This window comes from Acyrthosiphon pisum, chromosome A1 (genome assembly GCF_005508785.2).
Source record: "Acyrthosiphon pisum isolate AL4f chromosome A1, pea_aphid_22Mar2018_4r6ur, whole genome shotgun sequence".
NCBI classification, from domain to species: domain Eukaryota; kingdom Metazoa; phylum Arthropoda; class Insecta; order Hemiptera; family Aphididae; genus Acyrthosiphon; species Acyrthosiphon pisum.
The window spans coordinates 19,286,538-19,296,343 of NC_042494.1; the positions used below are offsets into that span (position 1 = coordinate 19,286,538).

A 9,806-nucleotide genomic window follows, 5' to 3' on the forward strand; every position below is an offset into this window, starting at 1 on the left:
ATAGTATATAAAAAAACACGACGATCGACGACTGATAGGTAGGCAGCAATACTCAGAATATAGGTATAATAACTATACGGTAAGTGCGTGCGTGCGTCGGTAGCGGCTCGTACGTACTGCGGCCTGTTGACGACGATAATATAATATAGGAGCGGTTTTTACCGTTCGGAACGAGATTCTTCGGATGATTGGCAAAGTTCAACACACAGCCTCACAACGTTTATATTAGACGCACGCAAATGTAACATATTATATTATATCATGTGAAAAACAGACCATGGCCAAGCGCGTTTACTTATTTATAATAATATATATTTTTATATTATATTATATTATATAATAATAGTTAAAAAGTTAGCGCGTGCAAGTGGCATGCGTATCGTTACACTGCACAATCGTTGTTATCTGTGTTATCATTTTTCTTATTGCCTAAAATATACATAATATAGCGGTGAGGCTTTTAGACGTATTATGTATACCTATTATATATATTATTGCTGTGCGCACGGATTTGATGAAACGATATACCCCGCGGGCTCATCAATGTCATGTATACCTACCTTTTCCGAAATAAAATAGTTTTTACGGCGGCCGTGATGATGATCGCATTGGCGTATTGCAACGTGTTTCTCGTCTGCAAGAATACAATACCTATATTATAATATTATTAATTTCTCATTGTACGTTTTTTTGTCCTGTACCTCGCGAATGTTCCTCCGCGAGCGTTACGTAATATTAATATCCGTTTCGACTGCACCTTCTATACAGACAAATATCATTATTCAAAATGCGTTTCGGCTAGCTACGTTCATGTTTTTGATATTATAATATCGACCCATCGTCAAATCACGTAAGTTCGGAACCAATTTTCGGTTGCACTGTACAGAAATCTATTTAGAAAAATCGCAAACCAAAATATTTGCAACTATTTCATGGTCGAACGATATTATACTTAATATTATTATGATTCCGTCCGTAGTTTAATAAACGAGTACGGTGTATCCGTATACGTTTTATCGTGGTCAAAATAATCTTGCTGTGTTCGATTGAATAGAATAGATAGTGGACTCGCGGGGTGGGACAAGAAGTCTATTATTGCGGGAGACCGCGTGGTACCTATATAATATTCTGATACACCTATTTGAAATTTACTCGAAATAAAAAAAAACTGGTTTCCATAGGTTTTCGGTATTATTTTCGTTTGAAAAACGAGTAGTTTCTCTCAGCCGAGCGTATCTGCAGCGGTGTTATCCACAACCGTTTGATGAAAACCCATCACCGCTCACTGGTGTAAAATAATACGGGCGCACGCGTTTATACTAAATATCAGCGGATATAATAATATAGGTACAAAGTATATTAAAGGTAAACACTCGTTTTCTTTAAGAGTATTTAGTAACAATAATACAGTCAAATACTTAAATTACAAGGCTGGGCAAGTTAAAGATTTTTTTTAACTCAGTTAGGTTAATATGTACCAATAACAAAAAGTTAAAAGTTAATTTGTTTATACAACACTAGCGTACTTATTTTTTTTCCAACCCATAAACTAAATTATAGACTAAAGTGTTTATATTTTGCACAGTATTTCCTAGTGATGGACACTATCGAGTTAAAACTATCGAACTATCCGGTTGTTTTAAACTATCTAATTATTCGATTATTTTATAAACCATCGAATTTGGTCGATAATATCGAAAAATCACTCGATTGTTTCTTTTTAACTCGATAGTCAAAACTAGTTGGTACCAGACGTCCAGACGTATATTAATTTACTACCGAATGAAAACTATCGGTAGTTAAAACTAATGGGTGCAAGACACGTGCAACTACCGAAAGAAAAATATCGAGCGTATTACTCGATAATTTTTCAAAAAAGTCGATGGTTAATAATATCTATTCAGTCGAAAAATCACTCGGTTGTCTTTAAGCTATCGAATGACAATCGATCGTAGAAACTATTCGGTAGTGCCCATCACCAACTATTTACATATAAGTTAGATTCGAATGATATACATTTTTAACTTTAAACAATTTACGATAGGTACATATTTTTCGACTCGAAAAAGAAATAGACTGAAATAGTGAAAAGTAATTAAATTAAAAACAAAATAAATTAACTTAACTTACTTCTTAAAATGTAAAATTAACTTGTGAATTTCACGTTAACTAAAAAAGAAGTTTAGTAAGTATTAACAAGTTAAAATAAAATTAACTTTTTAACTCGTTAATGCCCAGCCTTGTTAAAATGTATGTAAATTAGATATTGTATTAATTCGTTTGGAATTCGATTTTTATACTTACTAGAAAACCTACTGCTTCGGAATATTATAAGAACTAAAATGTTTGTTTTGTAATTACTTCGAGTTATGTTCTAAAACGATAATACTTTTCGAGAAAATGAGTGCGTTTACCTTTAAATTGATAGGAAGTCCGAACGAATCTCTAACGTGTGCGTATTATACTTATATATACACAGTCGTGCCTTCCGCTTCGTCATTGACAGTTCAGAGTACATTTTTAATGTGTAACACGCGTTTTATACATCCGAACGTCGTCGCCTTGTCATCATATCGTTCTCGCTATCAAATAACGTGATTGTAAAAGGTACGTACACGCCATACAACGATGTCATTCAATAGCTATAAAGTATAAATAAAGAGTAATATATAAGAGTATTATTTTTTGTAACTTAAACGGTATTGGTGTCTCAGGGGGGTCTTGTGCTTTTTGCTTGGATTTGGAACTTTGCTTTCAAGAAAATAAAATGGGAAGTTTTTTTCTAAAATTGTATTATTTAATAGCATTTAAAATTTTCATAGAGACACAACGAAGAAATTTCTTAGAAATAAAGCATATAGCTAGATATAATAGTAACTATTAAATAGTTAATAATTGTTATAGATAAATATACAGGTAGAACAAATCCGAGGGGTGCAGTTATAACTTATATCGCCCATACCAGCTGCTAATGACATTGTTATGACATTTTCGGTGCATTTCAAAATCTATGTAGCCTATGGACAATTTAGTATGTACCTATTTTTCTGCTTCTATACCGAAAGATGGCATACTTTTTTTTAAGTTTGAATCTATCGATATGAACTAATACTACTGAAAGGGAGCTTTTCAAAGGCATGTCCCACGAAGAGAAATCCGTGTCGGGCTTTACGTCGACTTTACATCGATTTCGCTCTGGGCCTCGCAAATTCTAAGGACGGCCATGTTACATACCTTTGTACTACAATAATATATTATACGTCCAAGGACAACGCGCGCGTGATGTACTTGCGATAAAGTCGCGGTGTACTATTTTTATATACGCGTATTACATAGGCAGTATACATACGACTATCGTACGATAATTGAACGCGCGAATCACTTATGTACGGTGCAAAACTCATCGCCCGCAGATATCGCGTGTTCCGTCTAAAACAATATCATATATAGGTAAGCCGCTGCTATGTATTAAAAATTCTGTCACATCAACTCCTCATGATCGTCATAATATAGGACAAGGGTGTACAACAGACGCCGCACAATAATTTATATTATTCCGTGCGCACCAAAACGAGAGCACGCATCGGATTCATTGTTCGTCGTAGTATTTTTAAATTTAACATTAACATTTGGTCGCGTGGTGGTCAAAAGGAAGACGGCAGATGTTTCGTCGATCGCCCGGTGGCGATGGCGTGTGTGTATATAGGTACGCACATACACCGCGTTCAATATAATAATGACAATAATATTATTATATTGTATTATAATATATTATTTTTATTATAGAAGAATACCCAAAATCATCATCGTTGTGCGTATATACATAAGAGTGTACTGCTGATCAACGGCGGTCGCGCGTGTTATTATTCGCTGGAAATAAAATATATTATTTATAGGTTTCTATAATGTCCATAGTATTATAGGCATGTTCGGTGTGCGCCGATATTATATTATTGTGTATTATGGTAAAACTAAAACTCATTTTTACACGACATTTTTGTTCGTCTTGCTCTTCAAACATTCTTCTGCTGCAGTTCAGGAGGTATCTATATTAATAATAATACGACGACCACTGTGATTAACGAGGTAAGTATAAACGGTGTATCATCATCGATCAGAAGAGTGTCTGGCGAGCGGCAGTCAGGTTTCCGGTAACAGTATAAACAAACTTATAACACACACACACGTTGTTGCCTCTGCTGCAGATCCTGTTACCCCATATTTACATATCTGAGTATCTACTATATGTACGGTACCTACCTATTTCATGGTATTAATTATTATATATCATTTGTAACCGCTCTGTATTCATTATTTCATGTTCCGGTAACTTGTTTCCGATCTCAATTAGCAACGTACCGGTAAATAATAATAATAATAATAATAATATTAACAACAACAACAATAATATAATAATTATATTAGGTACCTTCACTACAACTCTATCGGGAATCGAAGGCGTTACATAGTTGTACAATTAATAATAATTATCTAATTTTTAATATTTTTTTCCGACATAATATAGTCACACTGCCGGACACGCAACGATTTTCGTCGGCGAGAAGGATGGAGGTTATTGCTTGCTTCGAAGCGTTCTGCCAGTTGGTCGTCGACTTGTGCAACTATTGTACAATTTTAATCAGACTAATATTGCACATGTCCCGGCCAATTGGAGGATTTCGCTAAAAATCGACGTCTGCTGCTGCAGGATTCTTCCGATGTCATCGAGGTGACGCCGGCCAACAAACAAAGAATGTAGCAAATTAGGTTGTGTTGTTTGCAATATGTATTGTACATTACCGTGTGCGGTCCGTACACGATCTCATATTGCACTTGACCCAGCCTGCAATGCACATTTCGTATCTACCTACTTGCAGAAACGACGACGGTTTTAATTTTACGTTTACGTTACACACGCATTATAAAAAATGTAATATCGTCATCATAATACTACCTACCCCTGTTACACGACGGAATTTAGTAGATATATGAAAATTATAATTAAATATATATATAATATATTACTTTATATTTGAGGTCGACGCACTGTGATGTGGCTTAATGTTATGTATTATAATTTAGTGAATATGTTGTGTTTTTGAGTTTATAGTGCATAATGCACACAAACATATTACATTCCAGACAGCATTTTGTAAGGATAATATTATAATAGTATTATAATAACGTTATACTAATATTATTCGTGATTATAATGTTATAATATTATTAAACGAAAAATTGCTGTCTCGGATATCATATATAAATAGGTTTGCAGTAGGTATATTATGATATTTTTGGAAAGATAAATACATTTTTATGTATAATCATTGAAAAGAGTATTAAAAAAAGATTTTAGTTTAGATATTAGTACTATAATTATTATTTAGTATTTATATTATACTTAAGACATTTTACTAAATGTTAAGTTCAAAGTTCCTCATTGTATTGTATTGTATTGTGTTGTAATATGTAATTTTAAGATACCTAGTATATTTTAAATTATGTAGGCAAATAAAATTATCATTCCCGACCTTATGAATTGTACAACCTTAAGAAAACTATTAATATTGTAATAATAATTAAAAAAGTTCTTGTTGTAAATATATTATTATTTTGAGTGTGAATCTGTATATTATGTACAAACACACGTCATATTGAAGTTCAAGTGGCTTCTTATATTAATATGATTGCTGGTTGATAGAATAAATTATTTAATCAAATCAACGGCATAATTTGAATCAGAACAAACTTGTATTTGTATGCCAACCATAAGAAAATAAGGAAATACAAATATAAATAAATTTTCAATAAATACTAGTAGGTAATGATCGTGTATTTTGAAAATACATTAAATGCATTTATATTTGTTTATCTCATCACATACAAAAAAAAAAAAAATAAATGAAAAATACACGACTTTTAAATATTTTGTTAGTATATATTATCTAATATAAAAATGACTTACATTTTAGTTGAATTAAATTATACAGTCGTAAATACAGTTATACAAAGTAGTTGTCGAAACTGCGCAAAACTTCATTAAATCAGTAATGTAGCAAAACAGCACGTGAAATAAAATTGTAACACATAAAAATATGAAAATAATAAATAAAACAGTTTTTTCTTTGTTAAATTTTCATTACAACAAATTAATTATGTAATTTTTGTTTTTTATTCTAACAGTACAAGTCAATATATTTATATGCACCTATTTCTAGAATACATTTAATAATACATTGATACATACTAATTAAATCAACTATTACAGTAAGACCATAAAAGTCACTAAATATATACAAGTGAATACAAAAGTACTTACAGTATTGATTTTAAATAATCGGCGACTAATCCAGAATTCAAACAGGCCACATATCATAATATACCTGTTGGCAAAAATATATCTAGGTTGTAAATTTGTATTGTAAATGTTTACATTTTTACCAATGAACAGAATTAAGAGTTATTAGTTTGTATAATCGACATAAAATATCACATCTTTTTTTAATAAATTCCAGTTAGTAACATTAATTTATTTTCCAAAATGCAATATTACCAATAGAATCAGCAAGTTTGTATTAAATCATATACATTATATTTAAATGTAAATATTTCTTATCATGTAGAGGTGAGACTCAATTTTATTTGTAATTAAATCTAAACTTTATATATAACCAATGAAAACTGACATAAAAAGATCTGAAATATATTTCCAGATTCAAGGTAAAATTGCTATGAATATCTTTTATTTTTGAGTCTAAAGTATAATATTGAAAAAGAAAACCAATAGAAGTAATAATATGAAGTAAAAAGTATATATAATAATAAAATATTTCTTGGCCTCATATAAGAGTGATCTTAGGCGGCGACCATATTTTATTGTCCAGTTAAGTTAGACACTTCACTTGAAAAATCAATTGTCATCATCCGCATTCGTTTCTAACAAAAAAACTTAGAACTTTACCTTGTTAATATAAACAAATTCCAAACTAGGTGGTTTTTTAAATAATAAATACACTCACTAGAGCAATGCATGCATTAGCCACTACCTACTGTGTGCAGAAGATCACTGCCTGAGGTCACTCTTATATTATGAGACATGAAACAAAACTTATTTATTGCAAAATCCAAAAGAATACCGTTAAATATAATTGTATGTAAAATGATACCAAGATCATCAGTTTATATTAGATGTATATTTTTAAGGGTATAATATAGCAGTCATACAAGTTTTTATCGTAGTTAATGTATGTTTTTTTTTCTTTAATAAATTAACATAAATAATAAGGATAATAATTGGTTTATGAGCCAAGAATAAAATTTGGTCTAAGTAAATACATCCAAAACAGCGATTTTACATAAATATTAGTATAACTATTTAATAAAAATGACAAAAGAAAAAAAAATAATAATAATAGGAAATAATATAAATATATATATTAAATGACAAAATAGTTGATTTTTTTATGTGGTTATATAAATAATTAAATAAGTAGATGATTCTAATGGGTTTAGATTAATATTGATATTTCTAACAATATTTTTTGAAGATCTAACACCAAGAATATTATTTTAAAAATAAAAAATATTCAATAATTCATACAATGAGTTTAATATTAAATGGTTGGTAACAACTAAAAGATGTATTTGTATTTAAAAAGTAATGAAACAACTAAATATAACTCACATTATAAGGCTTTGTAATTCTGGAAATGCATATTTTATGTGGCCATTGGAGGTGCAGGTGATGCAGGAGCTACATGTTCTGGATTTGGGACCGAGGGAGGAACACCTGTGGCTTGTAGTCTATGATGGGCCTGTTGACGTGCTCTGAATTCAGCGGCTTTTAGCTGTTCTAAATGAAATTGTTGTCGCTCTTGTATCAACTGCTGCCTCTGATATTCCAACCCTTCACGTTCTCTTTCCATAGTTGTTTCTAATTCCTCAAAGTGTCTTAGCTTTATCTCTAGTTTTTTCATTTGAGTCTCTACTAATAATGCAACAAGGGATTTTATTTTCCTTTCTTCTACTGCAGCTAAATGTTTTGCTTTGACGGCAGCTGCGGCTAATGCTGCAGCAGCAGCAGCTTGTACTTCAGAGTCCTAATAATTTACAAAACAAATATAAGTAACACAAATAAAATAAATTTAACAATATAACTTACCTTAACTATTCGTTCAGGTTCTTCTTCTGCAGTACGGTTAACAGTAGTAGACTGTGTACTGGCTGTAGTTTCTTCACAAGGTTTCTTGTCAACATCCATAGGTTGCTCTTTATCTTTATCGGAGACTCCTTCTTTATCAGCTCGAATGGATTTGTCATTATCTGTTGTCAATGACGGATCTTTGACATCTTCTGGTTCCTTCTTTTCTTTTTCATTTTCTTCTTCTTTTTCTGGGAAAGTGCCTGCAATACCACTCTAAACAACAGCAGAAACATTATAAACATTGAAGAAATTACATTTTTCATTATTGAAATTATATTTTATCATTACCTGTAAAAGTCCAACAGCTGGATCATATTTTCCATCTGCAGTAGCTGCTTCAATGTTTTTAACGTGAGCATCCATCAAAGCTGAAGGAACTTCATCCTAGAACAAATTTATTTTAAAAATTATTATTCAATAACGCAACACAATTATATTAACTCACTCGAATCGCAGCAAATTCTTCCATAGCAGCTTTAGCTGCAGCAGCAGCAACTCTAGGATCCACTACTGATGCCAAAAAAGCCACAGTAGACATAATAGGATTACCAGATTTACTAAATGGAATTGGTTGATATGACAAAGGACCCAGAGCACCACCTTATAAAAAAAAGTTTGATTTAATACATTTCAGATTTAAAATAACTGATAAAATATACGGATAGTTTAATATTCATACCAGTTTCAAAATCTTCTAAGTACGGATCTTCTATGGGTAAACGAAGAAAATGTAATATACATTCATCTTGAGTTCTTGTGCCAACATGTTCACAAACTTTGTTCCAATCATCCTTATACATTTCTAATCCTTCAAGTAGTAATAAAGTTTCCTGTTCAGTCCAATCTCTTGTCATACCAGCAGCTGTTTTATTTCGTAATAAACCAGGTTTTTTGGCATATCTAAAAAAAAAAAATTGTTATAATAAAATATAATTCATAATATTAAACTAAACAAAAACCATAAATATATTTGTCGGAGGCTTAAGGATACTTACTGATCTAATTTAAGCCCAAAACTAGATAATGGTTCAGGGTGATGACCAGCATCTTTATCTGCTATTACAGGCTTTTTCTCTAAATCTAAAAGTGTTTTAGCAGCTGAAGGTTGTTGAGTTCTAGGAGGATTAACAGGTTGTAGACCAGAGGGTGTATCAGATAGAATATGAAAATGAGATGTAGGTGGTGGCCCCATTGCAGTTGGTCTACTATCAGCATCAACCTAAATTATTTATCATACTAAATTAATATAAAGAAAAAAATTGGTACTTTTTATAATTTAAAATATATGAACACATACTTGATAGTTAATAAGACCCCATTGCTCCAAAAATGCATGAACTCTCATAATTGCACAAACATCACCAGCCAAATTGCGCCTAGCTGCGGTACTCGTCATGTATTCAGTTGGATTAAGTCTATATGTATCAATCATGAAATTTCGGTATGCTAGGTATATTTCGGGAGTTTTCGATTTATTCTTGTCTGGAGTAATAGATAAATTGGATTGTTGTTAATGACGTATATAAGTATTATATTATTATAAATAATATAAATTTAATACATACTATTGAAAAACTCTGGTAAAGCTCGCTTCTCACTGTAT

At 31.3% G+C, this 9,806-nt stretch overlaps 1 protein-coding gene and 2 non-coding genes across 3 annotated transcripts; 2 read left to right on the top strand and 1 right to left on the bottom strand.

Moving 5' to 3' along the window:
• Nucleotides 1-4,603: 4,603 nt before the first annotated feature.
• Mir92a-2 (microRNA mir-92a-2) lies at nucleotides 4,604-4,670 on the top strand. The gene has a single exon (NR_040166.1). It is a non-coding gene; the product is annotated as a microRNA mir-92a-2 (primary transcript).
• Nucleotides 4,671-4,765: 95 nt separating this feature from the next.
• Mir92b-2 (microRNA mir-92b-2) lies at nucleotides 4,766-4,847 on the top strand. Its single transcript, NR_040168.1, has one exon. It is a non-coding gene; the product is annotated as a microRNA mir-92b-2 (primary transcript).
• Nucleotides 4,848-5,732: 885 nt separating this feature from the next.
• LOC100570903 (SWI/SNF complex subunit SMARCC2) lies at nucleotides 5,733-9,794 on the bottom strand. The gene is made up of 9 exons (XM_003248810.2): nucleotides 9,769-9,794; nucleotides 9,501-9,685; nucleotides 9,199-9,422; nucleotides 8,883-9,103; nucleotides 8,649-8,803; nucleotides 8,492-8,587; nucleotides 8,162-8,416; nucleotides 7,685-8,099; nucleotides 5,733-6,383 (listed from the first exon to the last, which is right to left on the bottom strand). Exons 2-8 carry the CDS (start codon nucleotides 9,633-9,635, stop codon nucleotides 7,719-7,721), a joined length of 1,467 nt encoding a protein of 488 aa, XP_003248858.2. The 5' UTR covers nucleotides 9,636-9,685; nucleotides 9,769-9,794; the 3' UTR covers nucleotides 5,733-6,383; nucleotides 7,685-7,718.
• Nucleotides 9,795-9,806: the final 12 nt, after the last annotated feature.

Coding starts and splice junctions, on each gene's coding strand:
- LOC100570903 (XM_003248810.2), bottom strand. CDS start 9,635: ATGATTGATACATATAGACTTAATCCAACTGAATACATGACGAGTACC. Junction 9,104..9,198: donor TTTGGGCTTAAATTAGATCA/GTAAGTATCCTT, acceptor TTTTTTTTTTAG/ATATGCCAAAAAACCTGGTT. Junction 8,804..8,882: donor CTTAGAAGATTTTGAAACTG/GTATGAATATTA, acceptor TTTTTTTATAAG/GTGGTGCTCTGGGTCCTTTG.